Source organism: Perissodus microlepis, chromosome 15 (assembly GCF_051167445.1).
Source record: "Perissodus microlepis isolate ML-2025 ecotype Zambia chromosome 15, ASM5116744v1, whole genome shotgun sequence".
NCBI lineage: Eukaryota > Metazoa > Chordata > Actinopteri > Cichliformes > Cichlidae > Perissodus > Perissodus microlepis.
The window spans coordinates 32,381,688-32,398,169 of record NC_140475.1 but is presented as its reverse complement, the minus strand read 5'-3'; the positions used below and the strand labels follow the sequence as shown (position 1 = coordinate 32,398,169).

The 16,482-nt window shown below is 42.7% G+C and overlaps 3 protein-coding genes across 3 annotated transcripts in view; 1 reads left to right on the top strand and 2 right to left on the bottom strand.

Moving 5' to 3' along the window:
* The first annotated feature begins 520 nt into the window (after positions 1 to 520).
* The window catches only part of ctdspl3 (CTD (carboxy-terminal domain, RNA polymerase II, polypeptide A) small phosphatase like 3), a 94,101-nt gene continuing 78,139 nt past the window's right edge, over positions 521 to 16,482 (top strand). The window contains exons 1-5 of the mRNA XM_084953897.1: positions 521 to 799; positions 3,217 to 3,331; positions 3,453 to 3,596; positions 3,843 to 3,957; positions 4,379 to 4,490. Of these exons, the coding sequence (XP_084810023.1) occupies positions 668 to 799; positions 3,217 to 3,331; positions 3,453 to 3,596; positions 3,843 to 3,957; positions 4,379 to 4,490 (618 nt within the window). The 5' untranslated portion in view covers positions 521 to 667. The remainder of the gene's footprint in view (positions 800 to 3,216; positions 3,332 to 3,452; positions 3,597 to 3,842; positions 3,958 to 4,378; positions 4,491 to 16,482) is intronic.
* Positions 6,045 to 9,285, bottom strand: LOC146372480 (uncharacterized). Its single transcript, XM_084953889.1, has one exon. It carries the CDS (start codon positions 8,699 to 8,701, stop codon positions 6,386 to 6,388), a length of 2,316 nt encoding a protein of 771 aa, XP_084810015.1. The 5' UTR covers positions 8,702 to 9,285; the 3' UTR covers positions 6,045 to 6,385.
* Positions 10,809 to 14,671, bottom strand: LOC146372479 (uncharacterized). The gene has a single exon (XM_084953886.1). It carries the CDS (start codon positions 14,085 to 14,087, stop codon positions 11,772 to 11,774), a length of 2,316 nt encoding a protein of 771 aa, XP_084810012.1. The 5' UTR covers positions 14,088 to 14,671; the 3' UTR covers positions 10,809 to 11,771.

Here is a 16,482-nt window from a genome sequence, read left to right as displayed (position 1 = left end):
GGGGAGTCTGCCTAACAAAGTTTCATCATGGAGTTCCACAGGGTTCTGTGCTAGAACCATTTATATTCACATTACACATGCTTCCCATTGACTGTATCATTGTGGCCTTTAATTTCTTACTGGGCCCTAAGAGTCTTAGAAACATGGGGTATGGTTGTTGGGGTTTTCTTTTGAAGGGTCTTTGCCCTAAAGCATCTTGAGGCCACTGTTGTTGCCATTTATGTAAATAAAATTGAATTAAAGTCTGAATTCTACACCTTAAATGCTTCATTTTAAGTTCACCGTGTATATTGAATTATGCAGTTTTTTAAAAAGTAAGGTATGCTGTTGCAGAAATTGCCTCTTTGCTCTTTAATAATCGTGCTCACCCAGAGGTCCTTTGCATATAAAATTCAAAGGGGGGTGGGAGTGAGGGCAACGTGACGGGCGTATCACGTTGACGCTGGCTTTTTTACAAAGCACCGCCCAATAAGCGTCTCCGCGGTGCTAAACCTATCGGAGCCCGGTAGATTCAAACGAACGCGCTGATTCAGCGAGTGGGGGCGGAGCTACTTCTAGGTTCTGTTTGGTGCTTGAACAGCGAAGCGTCGGATTGAGAGCGATTATCTTCGTTACGGTGGCAAGTGTTACGTTTAGATGTTAACAAACCCCCACGTAAAGAAAAAAAATGAGACTTAGGTCTCAGAAAACTGTTGCTGCTTGTCCAGAGACACCGAGGCGCTCCCGTCGACGGTCTAACGGAAAAAGGAGTCGATCGCGCCTGTCCGGGTCGGAGATTGAAAGTCCGCTTCAAAGCAAGGTAATTTATTGTTTGCCGGGTTATTTCTCTATGGTGATAGTGCTGTTATTAATGTTGGTGGAACAGGTAAACATTATGGTAGCATACAGAGCTGGATGTTGAATATCGTCCCTTTGTTAGGATGCTAGGCTAGTTAGCTAGCTACTAGCGTTCTCATAACAAAACAGCTAACAGAGTTGCTAACATTAGCACCTTCTCGATGGTAGGTGGCTTTTGCCACCGTTCACTAGTTTTATCTGGATCTGTCTGGACCTATTTAAGTAATTTTTTTTGGTTAATTTTAATTGGTAGGTTAAATACAGCAAGGAGGGTTGGTAGGGATATAGTTTCCAATTTAGACGTGAAAATAAACTATCGTGGTTGTAAATATAAGCTACTGTTAAAACTTCGAGCTACTGATTAAGCTTTATGACTTTAAGTTTAGATTTTTAAACGTGTTGGATTGGCAGACATGACTGTGACTAACCACTGTTTGCATTGTAGATTTAAACTGTAGATCATTCACTGGGTGTCGAAAAGAACAAAGGAAAACAATGTTGTTCATACAGATCCAATTCATTCTTAGTAGCTGCTGTCTTTAAGTAAATCAGTCAATCAATCAATGAAACTATCATTAGTATTATTTTTTTGTGTTCTTTTCTTTTAACCTCTACACCGAGTCGCATTGTTGTGTGTTGCTTTAAATTACTAAAATGAAACAGTGAGTTAACTTTGATTTCAAGTTTAATCCTTTACCTTAAAATTGAGGGTCTTTTCACTCATAAGAGAAACTTGAGAACATCTCAAAGAAGAAGCATACATACTAGGCAGCGTTAATCACATCACAACACTGGATTCCAAGAGGATTGATGCCAACAAGGATTAAAGATCCCAGTTGCATGTGGAAGAGGGTCGCAGTAAAGTAGGTCACCAGGACACGTCTTTCTGTGTAGACCCATTAGACTAGTGTGGATAGAGGCCACGCAGAACAGAATCCCATTCAGGGCAACATATGTGGTGACTTTGGTTGTTGGTTAAATCAACTTGATACTCAGGTTGAAATATGGGGCAAACTGCTGCTTGAAGAAAGGTTTATAACCATATTACAATTGTACTGTAAATAGCTGTGAAACTGTGTGGTCACCAAAATACAAGCTGACTTACCTTTGTTTGAATGATGGCGTATTCACTACGTGAAGGCTTAAAAATAGCCAAATCTTGTACCCATCCTTGGTGAATTGGGTGTGTGCCTCCAGAGATTTATAATTGCGAAATTGGTTCGCCCTATATGTGCTGACTCCTCAGACAAGGTACGAGAATAAATAGCGGTTGGTTTTCAGGGTTTCTACTCCACTGCCGTATTTCATACGGGTCCACATTTCCAATGCGCGCAATTTTTTGCAAGTACCGTCTCTTTGCATCTGGACACAATCTGTCTCTATAACGTCCTTTTTCTTTTGAGCTGCTTTTAAGTATGGTTCATAGCAATCATCCTTCCAACACAGTGTGTTTGTTTTGATTCGTGGCCTACTAAAATGGTGCCGCGCTCCCACAATGCACTGCGGCGTGAACTCCAAAGCCCCATTGTCCTTGGTGATGTAAGACTTGGATGCAGCTGCTGGCCATGGAAACCCATTCTATGGAGCTCTCTACACGCTGTTTTTGAACTAATGTAAATTCCACAGTTTGGAGGTCTGTAATGATTGACTCTGCTGAAAATTAGCGACCTCTGTGCACTATGCGTTTGTTGAAACAATCTGCATGCCTAGGTGTTCCCGTGGAAGTAATTGGAACACCTGAATTCAATGATTTGGATGAGTAAGTGAACACTATAGTGTAGAATAGAATAATCCTTTATTGTCATTGTACGTGTACAACGAAACTATGGGTGCTCTACAGGAATGAAATATAAATAGTAAAACAACAGGAATAAATGGCATACAGGAGATATATATATATACAAGCTAGAGGCATGTCAGCAAAACAAGAGAAGGGGACACATTGAAGAACAAAGTGCTTGGAAGAAGTGCAAAGGGGTTGGTCTGAGTATAGAGTCCGTATGTGAGGCCTGAGTGATGGGGATTACTCAGACCGTGGCACAGATTGGTGGGGGGATGGTGCTGAAGTGCTGACCAGAGGTCAGCAGGCCTTCCTGTTCTCAGTCGTGGCCCCTGCGTACCAAACACCCAGGCAGTAGGAAAGCTTGCTCTCCATCGAGGAGCGGTAGAAGGTCAGGAGCAGCTTCTGGTCCAGGTTATTCTGGAAGTGCAGCTGCTTTTGGGTCTTCTCTAACAGAATTTTTTTTATAAACGTGGGATACTGATTGAGACATCCTGAAGTAATGCACTATTACGCTGTTTTAAATGGACCTTTAGGGGTAATAATGAAGGTGTTGCTTCACTGAACAGTTTTTTCTTCTTCTTGTTTTTATTGTGTAGGATGAAGAGACTGTGAATAAAGACTCAGAGGATGAAGTTCCCGCTATGGTGAGGCGACCACTGCCTCGTGGCCGGGCGAGAAAGAGGGCTATTGCTGTGAATGACCAAGAATCAGGTATTTTAGCGCCATCGGCTGATTCTGCTTTAAAGCACAGTTACACTACCTGTTAGTTGTTAGTTGAAATGCTCATCGTTTTCTGTTGTGTTTTCTGAATGACTCTCATTTTACTGTCTAGATTTGACCTTCAAGACTCCAGTCCGTCCCATCATGCACCACGAGCGCATACTGTCAGAGATCGACCCTGTGACTCCGCGTAACGCGACAACAGCTAGAAACATCTACTCACCCATTGTGCGTTTCCTCACACCCAGCAAAGAAAGTGAGTACCAGTCATCCATTTGAAACTTGTTTACATGTAACAAAAGTCTCTCATTGAGAGACATCACCATACAACTGAATGCAGCTTTGTGATCCATGTGATAAACTCCACCTTGAACAAGCTGACCTGCTTAAACTACTTGGTCGGGAGTCAACTATATAAGTCTTATGTGATGTCATAAAGTCAGACTTGTTACTTACAGTCTGTGTGTGTGTGTGTGTGTGTGTGTGTGTGTTTTCTATTCAGATTTGAAGTACGCAGGAACGGGGACCAGTGTACTGATGAGCCCAGAACACGGTGTGTTCGGTTGTGGCTCCATTGACCTTCTGGGTGGAGACGAGGACGATGACATCTTTGATCCGTAAGTTGTTTTTCTACATACAGTCACAGGAGAAGACCATGATGTAACTTCATCTCATACATTATTTTAAAGGAAGTATTCAAAATCAGTTTACAAAATCCAAAAATATCTTTTTCTAGTTCTTCAGTAACATCATGTCGGCAATTCAATTTTATTTATATAGCGCCAAATCACAACAACAGTCACCTCCAGGCGCTTTATATTGTACAGTAGATCGTACAATAATAGATACAGAGAAAAACACAACAATCATATGACCCCCGTATGAGCAAGCATTTTGGCGACAGTGGGAAGGAAAAACTCCCTTTTAACAGGAAGAAACCTCCGGCAGTGGATATGGGTTTGGTAACTTAGCTATTTGAGAAACAACACAAAGTTTTGTTTGAAAGTTTCTGTTGCTGAGCATCATTTTCATCTGCAGCTTTACGTTCATCAAGAACATGCCGTCGCGGTCCCAGCATTCTAGACCTGCTCTTCTAGATATTCCCCCGAAGACCAGAAGCACCCCAGAGGGAACGCTGGTGGTCGATCTGGTGAGTTTTATCCTCCCTGGCCTCCTGCTCGCTGCACACATATGTAGGGATGGGTACCGGTTCTGACATAAACGGTAGTAACCAGCCCGAAAAGCAGCGCACATTTCGGTGCTTTATTTCGGTGCTTTTTTTTCCTGAGCTGTGATACACTTTGGATTCTAGCCAATCATTTTACGTTTCCGAGGATAGTAGGCGGGTCCAGGTACATACGTTCTTTTAGAGCAGAGCTACAGATTAAAAATGCCCAGGGCGAAGCGGTCAAAAGTCTGGCTGTACTTCACAGCAAAAGATGCAAACTCAGCAGCCTGCAACAAGTGCTTTAAGGTGATACTGTGCAAAGGATGTAATACCTCAAATCCGATGAAACACCTGGCGACGCATAGCGTTCTTTTAAAAGCCGAAAAATGCACCATATTTGATAGCTTGCTGCGAGACCTCACACCGAGCACATCTACTGTGGGTGTGGTGCCTGTTATCGGACCCGGAGTTAGCAACATCCCCCAAAAACCCGAAGAGGAGAGTCCTGGCCCCTAGCCCTGCCAGTGTAGCAGAAATGATGACGGATGATGATGGCAGCAGCAGCCGTTCTTCTCTGCATGAGTAGCTTAATGTTGTTCGTGTGTAATTTACGTTGAGTAGGCTAACCACGTTATTACATTAATGCATGTAAGGTGAACTAGCAAACACCGTCGTAGTTACATGCGGCTGTCTTCTTGTTTGATGGCACCCTGGCCAAAAAGGCTAAAATGACCAAAGAAAAAGTGGAAAACAGTTAAACATAAGAGGTTTTTGGACAAAGTTTGTGTTTTTTTCCATCGTTTAAGCACTGCTTCCAGCCAAGAGTGATACCATATATGCCCCATAGCTGCAGAAAAGGCTAACATTGTTATCTTTTTACAAAAAAACAGCTGAACATGACAGGTTTTTGGACCAATTTTGTGTTCTCCATTCTTTAATAAATGTATGTATGTGTGTATGTATATATGTATGTATGTATATATATATATATATATATATATATATATATATATATATATACATACATACATACATATATATATGTGTATGTAGGTAATATATATTTATTTTATTTATTCGCTTTTTTGCACTACATTAGACAACATCAAAATAGCGTTGTCAAAAATGACAATAGCGTTGGCATTTTTTGTTATTTGTATGTTGTAATCTTTATAAAAAACCTAAAAAAACCCACCTCTTAATCTTTGGTATATGGCGAGGCGCTGTGGACACCCAAGTTTGTGATTGTGTAGAATTTTCAAATCAATACCATGGTTGCATCTGCTGAAAATCTCTGTGAAGCTTAAATCTCAGTGACCTTGACTTCAAGGTCAGAGGCCAACTTTTTTGAAAATCAGAGGAGTTTCACATTTATAACACAGGTATGTCTACTAGGAGGCTGAAGGGTAGCACTATATATTTATAAACAATCAAAAAAAAACAATTATTAGGCAATTTATTTATTTCCAATTTGTATTGAATTTATTTCTGTTAACATGGTGTTTTTGGTCCGATTGAAGGACTGATGTGATGGTAAGGTGTCCGCTGCTCCGCTTTGAATATTGGTAGGCTTTTTTTTTTTTTTTAAATTTTCACAAGAATTGCTAGTTCCCCTAGAGTTTTGGCCACCCCAACAATCAGACGATTCCCTATGAGCAAGCATTTAGCAACAGTGGGAAGGAAAAACTCCCTCTAAAAGGAAGAAACCTTCGACAGAACCAGGCTCAGGAAGGGACAGCCATCTGCCGCGACTGGTTGGGGTGGGGGGAGTGAAAATTTAAAAAAAAAAAAAAAGCCAAAGTGATCATTATTGGAGCAGCTTAATGAATTTTTCCAGTGCTGTTAATATCCTTTTCCAACCCCAGTTTGTGTTTTTGTCACTTTTGCCCAAGGTGGAGGAAGCCATGCTGTAGATTGATTCTGTATGGTCTTTCAATGTCAATACAAGGGAACCTCTTAGAGAGGCCAGGGTTGAAAAAGGGATGCCGGAGAACCTCCGAGGGTGTTATCCGCTGGTGTGCATCCAAGGCCAACATCCCTTTAATTAAGCCGACAAATAAACGTTGGCCATTTTCAGGTCCTCGTCTAAACACCATTGCTTGTTCGAGGTCATCAAGACGCGTAAGTTTTATGTATCGAGTCTCCAGGGACTCATATCCTGTCTCGCACTGAAATTGTTGGTCAGTCTTAAATGTCCAGCGCTGTTGGTTGTAGTTGTCTTCAATGAAATAGTCTTCAGTGTACACGCCAGAGTCCAGAACATGATCTGGTGGCTGTCCTTGAGTCTCTATGATGAATTTCAAAACATCATATTCTCCATTTCCAGGGTAGAGTGGCACCCCTGTACCAAGTTCCACAGCTACCAGCCCCAAAGACCACATGTCAGCTGCTTCATTATAAGGAAGGCCAAGCATAACCTCAGGTGCACTATAACCAACCGTCCCCACACAATCACTAGGATTCACTGCAGACACAGGACATGCGAGGCCAAAGTCTATAAGTCTGACTTTGACTGGAGACTCATGGCGGTTAACAACCATGATGTTTCCAGGTTTGAGGTCAGCGTGCACTATTCCCACAGAACCTAGGTGTGACAGGGCATTTGTGAGTTGATGTAAAATTGGCCTGACTTCGCTTATGGGGAGACCCTGGGTTTTCCGGTCCCGTATGTAGTCCCACAGGCATTGATCAAGGAGTTCAAAGTTTAAGCAGACCCGCTCTCCGTCGTGGAAAAAGCCGTTCCATTTAACTATGTTGGCGGCATCTGGATCCAACCTTCTCAGCTGCTCCAGGATGAAAAGTTCCAGTTTTGCCTGTTGCAGAATATCAGGACGGTTCCTGTTGACTTTAATAGCCACAGCACGGTTGGTTTTGGTATCGCGACATTTGGCTACAATACCAAAGCCCCCTTCTCCGAGGAAAGCCTCTACCTTGTAGCGGTTTCCCAAAATGTTCCCTTCCACTATTTCAAGCTCACCTGAGTTGAAGGATGAGCTGGCTGACGCGTGGACGCATACTTGCTGAGAAAATTCAACCGAGTTTTGGAAACTGCAGTTGATTTTCTGTGATCTCTTGCTTTCCAAGTTTGAAGGGTGCTGAAAGACCACAGGGTTTTGTGGTCTTTCAACACTCATGTTAGTGCAAGGGGAACTCTTACGGTTGAAAAAGGGATGCCGGAGAACCTCCGAGGGTGTTATCCGTTGGTTTGCATCCAAGGCCAACATCCCTTTAATTAAGCTGACAAATAAACGTTGGCCATTTTCAGGTCCTCGTCCAAACACCATGACTTGTTCGAGGTCATCAAGACGCGTAAGTTTTATGTATCGAGTCTCCAGGGACTCATATCCTGTCTCGCACTGAAATTGTTTGTCAGTCTTAAATGTCCAGCGCTGTTGGTTGTAGTTGTCTTCAATGAAATAGTCTTCAGTGTACACGCCAGAGTCCAGAACATGATCTGGTGGCTGTCCCTGGGTCTGTATGATGAATTTCAAAACATCATAATAATTTCTCCCAGGGTAGAGTGGCACCCCTGTACCAAGTTCCACAGCTACCAGCCCCAGAGACCACATGTCAGCTGCTTCATTATAAGGAAGGCCAAGCATAACCTCAGGTGCACTATAACCAACCGTCCCCACACGGTCACCAGGCATTACTGCAGACGCAGGACATGCGAGGCCAAAGTCTATAAGTTTGACTTTGATGGGAGACTCATGGCGGTTAACAACCATGATGTTTCTAGATTTGAGGTCAGCGTGCACTATTCCCACAGAGCCCAGGTGTGACAGGGCATTTGTGAGTTGATGTAAAATTGGCCTGACTTCGCTTATGGGGAGACCCTGGTTTTTCCGGTCCCGTATGTAGTCCCACAGGCACTGATCAAGGATTTCAAAGTTTAAGCAGACCCGCTCTCCGTCATGGAAAAAGCCGTTCCATTTAACAATGTTGGCGGCATCTGGATCCAACCTTCTCAGCTGCTCCAGGATGAAAATTTCCAGTTTTGCCTGTTGCAGAGTATCAGGGTGGTTCCTGTTGACTTTAATAGCCACAGCACGGTTGGTTTTGGTATCGCGGCATTTGGCTACAATACCAAAGCCCCCTTCTCCAAGGAAAGCCTCTACCTTGTAGTGGTTTCCTAAAATGCTCCCTTTAACTATTTCAAGCTCATCTGAGCTGAAGGATGGGTTAGCTGACATGGTGGAATGTGTCGGCTTGATCGGTGAATTGCTGAGAAACGTGAAATTCTCTCAAAACGTTCCAAAAGGTTTTTGGTTGCTGTCAGGTCTACGTCCGTTAAGCACTAAAGTTTAACAGAGCAAAGCCCCTATTTGTGGGTTCTGCCTCTCAGCAAGATTATGACATAACAAAGGATCAAAGGCATTCTATTCTGGATCAAAGGCATTCTATTTTTTTCAGTTGAAACACTGAAAAAAAATAGTGTTTCAACAGGGCAGGCTGGCGCCCTATGGGACGCAGAGGTGATAGGGTAAGGATGCAGTGGATAAGATCCAGGATAAGATTTGCTTATCGGTCAGCTCATCAGTGAGCAGCCGCAGAATCACAGGTGCAGCTTGGCAGGAGATGGACTCAGGGTGAAGACACAAAATCAACAATGACAACACTGTTATTCTTTATTAGTGTGAATTAGGGCTGCCACAAACGATTATTTTGATAGTCGACTAGTCACCGATTATTTTTGCGATTAGTCGACTAATCAGATCATCATCCATTGGACGTACAGCTTATTGCACCAGCAGCATCTGCTCTTATATAACTATCATTAGCTTAGAGCTTTAAGTGTTTAAGGTATGTGCTAACTAAAAATAAAGGCAAGATGATAGTTTATTAAATTTTAATGAAATTTGCAGATTGTTTCGGTGAAGTTTAATAAACTCCTTGCTATCTAAAATATAACAGGACACTGGAGTATATTCTCGAGCATCTGGCACTTCTGATAATCAGCTGTCTGCTTGACGTTTATTCAGCTGTGTAAAAACTTTAACTTTAATCTCAGCCAAACCGATTTACTCAGGAACAAATAAAATACTAAAAAAAAAGCCAAACAATAACATTTTTAAGTTATCTAAGTGACTTATATATCATGTTTAACCTGAGTAGCGAAAGACGGTGGTGGGTTTGAAAACGATTTGCCGGGAGTCCGGTGCTCTCACGGGCTCTAGTGAGCCTTGCCCCCGGCTAGCTATCGAGCTGGTGGGTAACAGACGTCTCCGAAAACGTCGGAGCGCTTTTGAAAATATGTGGTGTCTTGATAAACTGAGCAGATATTTGAAGTTTACACAGCTACATTCTCGCCTGAAAATATGTTAAACGTTTATTTTGTGACCCAGAAAGAATAATAAGAGTAATATTAAAACTAACTAGCTGCTGCCATTGTTGGAAACTGAGCTGGGCTGCGCTATGAATTCTGCGACAGAGCTACTTCTTCTTCGGGGTTTAACGGCAGCTGGCATCCTTGTACATGCAGTGCTGCCATCTTCTGTTTCAGTCCGTTATTACACTCTTAAATCCTACTACTTATTCCTGCATCTTTTGGGATCTTACAAAGCTTCAAACGACGCGTCGACTATTAAATCAGTCGTCGACGATTTTGATAGTCGACGTAATCGTGACTAGTCGACTAATCGTGGCAGCCCTAGTGTGAATGCTGGTAAGCGTGTGTGTGTGTGTGTGTGTTTCAACTGCTGCTGTGTGCACAGTGTTTGCTCTACAGCCATCATTTTACCCTCACGTAGCCATCGTTGTTGTCTTTCCAACAGCATGTCTTTCAAAGCTCAGAGATGTAAACGTTTTTAAACTGTGTGGATCCAAGTGGAGGGATAATCCTCTAACCGACCCATAGAAATACATTATATTTTCAGACAGGAGTTTGTCTCAACAGCAGGAAAGACCCCACTTTTTAAATTGCTCCTGCGGCCAAAGTTTTGACAGCAGGAACATGAAGAACACACTGTTGTATAGAACAGGTCCTCGGGATCGTCACCGTTTGAAAATGATTTTGATGGGAGTTAGGGTCTTGGATTTAGAAGCAGTTGTTCAACAGGTGCACCGAGGCAGATTTGACAGGGTTTTGCCACAGAGTAATAGTATGTCAGTAGTTAGTCCTGGACAACTAGATCAAGCATTCCGATTGGCCCATGAAATTCAGGCTTCTGTTTGATTGGTGCATTTGTTTTCAGCAGCCAGGTGGTTCAGATCTGGGCTTTTGGAGTCAGTTGATGACTTTTAGAATCATCTTTTCTGACTGGATCATTAAAACTTAAAGCATTGATCTTTCTGCAGTGGATTCTCCCACATTTCAGTGATATGGTGAATAAAAGAATATTGTAAAGTCAAAATACACAACGTCGTAGTCTCACTTCAAGCACTTTATTCCTTACGTCATGTTTTTCCGCTCACCCACAATAAGAACAACCCACCGCAGGCAACAGTACTCTCGCGATGTAACAGAAAATAACAAGTTAACAATCTCCCTCTTTCTTTTTTAAAACACACACAAATAACAATTTTTAAATTGTTATTTGTGTGTTGTAATCTTTATAAAAAACCTAAAAAAAAAACCCCACCTCTTAATCTTTGGTATATGGCGAGGCGCTGTGGACACCCAAGTTTGTGATTGTGTAGAATTTTCAAATCAATACCATGGTTGCATCTGCTGAAAATCTCTGTGAAGCTTAAATCTCAGTGACCTTGACTTCAAGGTCAGAGGCCAACTTTTTTGAAAATCAGAGGAGTTTCACATTTATAACACAGGTATGTCTACTAGGAGGCTGAAGGGTAGCACTATATATTTATAAACAATCAAAAAAAAACAATTATTAGGCAATTTATTTATTTCCAATTTGTATTGAATTTATTTCTGTTAACATGGTGTTTTTGGTCCGATTGAAGGACTGATGTGATGGTAAGGTGTCCGCTGCTCCGCTTTGAATATTGGTAGGCTTTTTTTTTTTTTTTTAAATTTTCACAAGAATTGCTAGTTCCCCTAGAGTTTTGGCCACCCCAACAATCAGACGATTCCCTATGAGCAAGCATTTAGCAACAGTGGGAAGGAAAAACTCCCTCTAAAAGGAAGAAACCTTCGACAGAACCAGGCTCAGGAAGGGACAGCCATCTGCCGCGACTGGTTGGGGTGGGGGGAGTGAAAATTAAAAAAAAAAAAAAAGCCAAAGTGATCATTATTGGAGCAGCTTAATGAATTTTTCCAGTGCTGTTAATATCCTTTTCCAACCCCAGTTTGTGTTTTTGTCACTTTTGCCCAAGGTGGAGGAAGCCATGCTGTAGATTGATTCTGTATGGTCTTTCAATGTCAATACAAGGGAACCTCTTAGAGAGGCCAGGGTTGAAAAAGGGATGCCGGAGAACCTCCGAGGGTGTTATCCGCTGGTGTGCATCCAAGGCCAACATCCCTTTAATTAAGCCGACAAATAAACGTTGGCCATTTTCAGGTCCTCGTCTAAACACCATTGCTTGTTCGAGGTCATCAAGACGCGTAAGTTTTATGTATCGAGTCTCCAGGGACTCATATCCTGTCTCGCACTGAAATTGTTGGTCAGTCTTAAATGTCCAGCGCTGTTGGTTGTAGTTGTCTTCAATGAAATAGTCTTCAGTGTACACGCCAGAGTCCAGAACATGATCTGGTGGCTGTCCTTGAGTCTCTATGATGAATTTCAAAACATCATATTCTCCATTTCCAGGGTAGAGTGGCACCCCTGTACCAAGTTCCACAGCTACCAGCCCCAAAGACCACATGTCAGCTGCTTCATTATAAGGAAGGCCAAGCATAACCTCAGGTGCGCTATAACCAACCGTCCCCACACAATCACTAGGATTCACTGCAGACACAGGACATGCGAGGCCAAAGTCTATAAGTCTGACTTTGACTGGAGACTCATGGCGGTTAACAACCATGATGTTTCCAGGTTTGAGGTCAGCGTGCACTATTCCCACAGAACCTAGGTGTGACAGGGCATTTGTGAGTTGATGTAAAATTGGCCTGACTTCGCTTATGGGGAGACCCTGGGTTTTCCGGTCCCGTATGTAGTCCCACAGGCATTGATCAAGGAGTTCAAAGTTTAAGCAGACCCGCTCTCCGTCGTGGAAAAAGCCGTTCCATTTAACTATGTTGGCGGCATCTGGATCCAACCTTCTCAGCTGCTCCAGGATGAAAAGTTCCAGTTTTGCCTGTTGCAGAATATCAGGACGGTTCCTGTTGACTTTAATAGCCACAGCACGGTTGGTTTTGGTATCGCGACATTTGGCTACAATACCAAAGCCCCCTTCTCCGAGGAAAGCCTCTACCTTGTAGCGGTTTCCCAAAATGTTCCCTTCCACTATTTCAAGCTCACCTGAGTTGAAGGATGAGCTGGCTGACGCGTGGACGCATACTTGCTGAGAAAATTCAACCGAGTTTTGGAAACTGCAGTTGATTTTCTGTGATCTCTTGCTTTCCAAGTTTGAAGGGTGCTGAAAGACCACAGGGTTTTGTGGGCTTTCAACACTCATGTTAGTGCAAGGGGAACTCTTACGGTTGAAAAAGGGATGCCGGAGAACCTCCGAGGGTGTTATCCGTTGGTTTGCATCCAAGGCCAACATCCCTTTAATTAAGCTGACAAATAAACGTTGGCCATTTTCAGGTCCTCGTCCAAACACCATGACTTGTTCGAGGTCATCAAGACGCGTAAGTTTTATGTATCGAGTCTCCAGGGACTCATATCCTGTCTCGCACTGAAATTGTTTGTCAGTCTTAAATGTCCAGCGCTGTTGGTTGTAGTTGTCTTCAATGAAATAGTCTTCAGTGTACACGCCAGAGTCCAGAACATGATCTGGTGGCTGTCCCTGGGTCTGTATGATGAATTTCAAAACATCATAATAATTTCTCCCAGGGTAGAGTGGCACCCCTGTACCAAGTTCCACAGCTACCAGCCCCAGAGACCACATGTCAGCTGCTTCATTATAAGGAAGGCCAAGCATAACCTCAGGTGCACTATAACCAACCGTCCCCACACGGTCACCAGGCATTACTGCAGACGCAGGACATGCGAGGCCAAAGTCTATAAGTTTGACTTTGATGGGAGACTCATGGCGGTTAACAACCATGATGTTTCTAGATTTGAGGTCAGCGTGCACTATTCCCACAGAGCCCAGGTGTGACAGGGCATTTGTGAGTTGATGTAAAATTGGCCTGACTTCGCTTATGGGGAGACCCTGGTTTTTCCGGTCCCGTATGTAGTCCCACAGGCACTGATCAAGGATTTCAAAGTTTAAGCAGACCCGCTCTCCGTCATGGAAAAAGCCGTTCCATTTAACAATGTTGGCGGCATCTGGATCCAACCTTCTCAGCTGCTCCAGGATGAAAATTTCCAGTTTTGCCTGTTGCAGAGTATCAGGGTGGTTCCTGTTGACTTTAATAGCCACAGCACGGTTGGTTTTGGTATCGCGGCATTTGGCTACAATACCAAAGCCCCCTTCTCCAAGGAAAGCCTCTACCTTGTAGTGGTTTCCTAAAATGCTCCCTTTAACTATTTCAAGCTCATCTGAGCTGAAGGATGGGTTAGCTGACATGGTGGAATGTGTCGGCTTGATCGGTGAATTGCTGAGAAACGTGAAATTCTCTCAAAACGTTCCAAAAGGTTTTTGGTTGCTGTCAGGTCTACGTCCGTTAAGCACTAAAGTTTAACAGAGCAAAGCCCCTATTTGTGGGTTCTGCCTCTCAGCAAGATTATGACATAACAAAGGATCAAAGGCATTCTATTCTGGATCAAAGGCATTCTATTTTTTTCAGTTGAAACACTGAAAAAAAATAGTGTTTCAACAGGGCAGGCTGGCGCCCTATGGGACGCAGAGGTGATAGGGTAAGGATGCAGTGGATAAGATCCAGGATAAGATTTGCTTATCGGTCAGCTCATCAGTGAGCAGCCGCAGAATCACAGGTGCAGCTTGGCAGGAGATGGACTCAGGGTGAAGACACAAAATCAACAATGACAACACTGTTATTCTTTATTAGTGTGAATTAGGGCTGCCACAAACGATTATTTTGATAGTCGACTAGTCACCGATTATTTTTGCGATTAGTCGACTAATCAGATCATCATCCATTGGACGTACAGCTTATTGCACCAGCAGCATCTGCTCTTATATAACTATCATTAGCTTAGAGCTTTAAGTGTTTAAGGTATGTGCTAACTAAAAATAAAGGCAAGATGATAGTTTATTAAATTTTAATGAAATTTGCAGATTGTTTCGGTGAAGTTTAATAAACTCCTTGCTATCTAAAATATAACAGGACACTGGAGTATATTCTCGAGCATCTGGCACTTCTGATAATCAGCTGTCTGCTTGACGTTTATTCAGCTGTGTAAAAACTTTAACTTTAATCTCAGCCAAACCGATTTACTCAGGAACAAATAAAATACTAAAAAAAAAGCCAAACAATAACATTTTTAAGTTATCTAAGTGACTTATATATCATGTTTAACCTGAGTAGCGAAAGACGGTGGTGGGTTTGAAAACGATTTGCCGGGAGTCCGGTGCTCTCACGGGCTCTAGTGAGCCTTGCCCCCGGCTAGCTATCGAGCTGGTGGGTAACAGACGTCTCCGAAAACGTCGGAGCGCTTTTGAAAATATGTGGTGTCTTGATAAACTGAGCAGATATTTGAAGTTTACACAGCTACATTCTCGCCTGAAAATATGTTAAACGTTTATTTTGTGACCCAGAAAGAATAATAAGAGTAATATTAAAACTAACTAGCTGCTGCCATTGTTGGAAACTGAGCTGGGCTGCGCTATGAATTCTGCGACAGAGCTACTTCTTCTTCGGGGTTTAACGGCAGCTGGCATCCTTGTACATGCAGTGCTGCCATCTTCTGTTTCAGTCCGTTATTACACTCTTAAATCCTACTACTTATTCCTGCATCTTTTGGGATCTTACAAAGCTTCAAACGACGCGTCGACTATTAAATCAGTCGTCGACGATTTTGATAGTCGACGTAATCGTGACTAGTCGACTAATCGTGGCAGCCCTAGTGTGAATGCTGGTAAGCGTGTGTGTGTGTGTGTGTGTTTCAACTGCTGCTGTGTGCACAGTGTTTGCTCTACAGCCATCATTTTACCCTCACGTAGCCATCGTTGTTGTCTTTCCAACAGCATGTCTTTCAAAGCTCAGAGATGTAAACGTTTTTAAACTGTGTGGATCCAAGTGGAGGGATAATCCTCTAACCGACCCATAGAAATACATTATATTTTCAGACAGGAGTTTGTCTCAACAGCAGGAAAGACCCCACTTTTTAAATTGCTCCTGCGGCCAAAGTTTTGACAGCAGGAACATGAAGAACACACTGTTGTATAGAACAGGTCCTCGGGATCGTCACCGTTTGAAAATGATTTTGATGGGAGTTAGGGTCTTGGATTTAGAAGCAGTTGTTCAACAGGTGCACCGAGGCAGATTTGACAGGGTTTTGCCACAGAGTAATAGTATGTCAGTAGTTAGTCCTGGACAACTAGATCAAGCATTCCGATTGGCCCATGAAATTCAGGCTTCTGTTTGATTGGTGCATTTGTTTTCAGCAGCCAGGTGGTTCAGATCTGGGCTTTTGGAGTCAGTTGATGACTTTTAGAATCATCTTTTCTGACTGGATCATTAAAACTTAAAGCATTGATCTTTCTGCAGTGGATTCTCCCACATTTCAGTGATATGGTGAATAAAAGAATATTGTAAAGTCAAAATACACAACGTCGTAGTCTCACTTCAAGCACTTTATTCCTTACGTCATGTTTTTCCGCTCACCCACAATAAGAACAACCCACCGCAGGCAACAGTACTCTCGCGATGTAACAGAAAATAACAAGTTAACAATCTCCCTCTTTCTTTTTTAAAACACACACAAATAACAATTTTTAAATTGTTATTTGTGTGTTGTAATCTTTATAAAAAACCTAAAAAAAAAACCCCACCTCTTAA

Bases quoted from the DNA above. Each gene is read 5' to 3' on its own strand.
- LOC146372480 (XM_084953889.1), bottom strand. From the start codon at position 8,701: ATGTCAGCTAACCCATCCTTCAGCTCAGATGAGCTTGAAATAGTTAAA.
- LOC146372479 (XM_084953886.1), bottom strand. From the start codon at position 14,087: ATGTCAGCTAACCCATCCTTCAGCTCAGATGAGCTTGAAATAGTTAAA.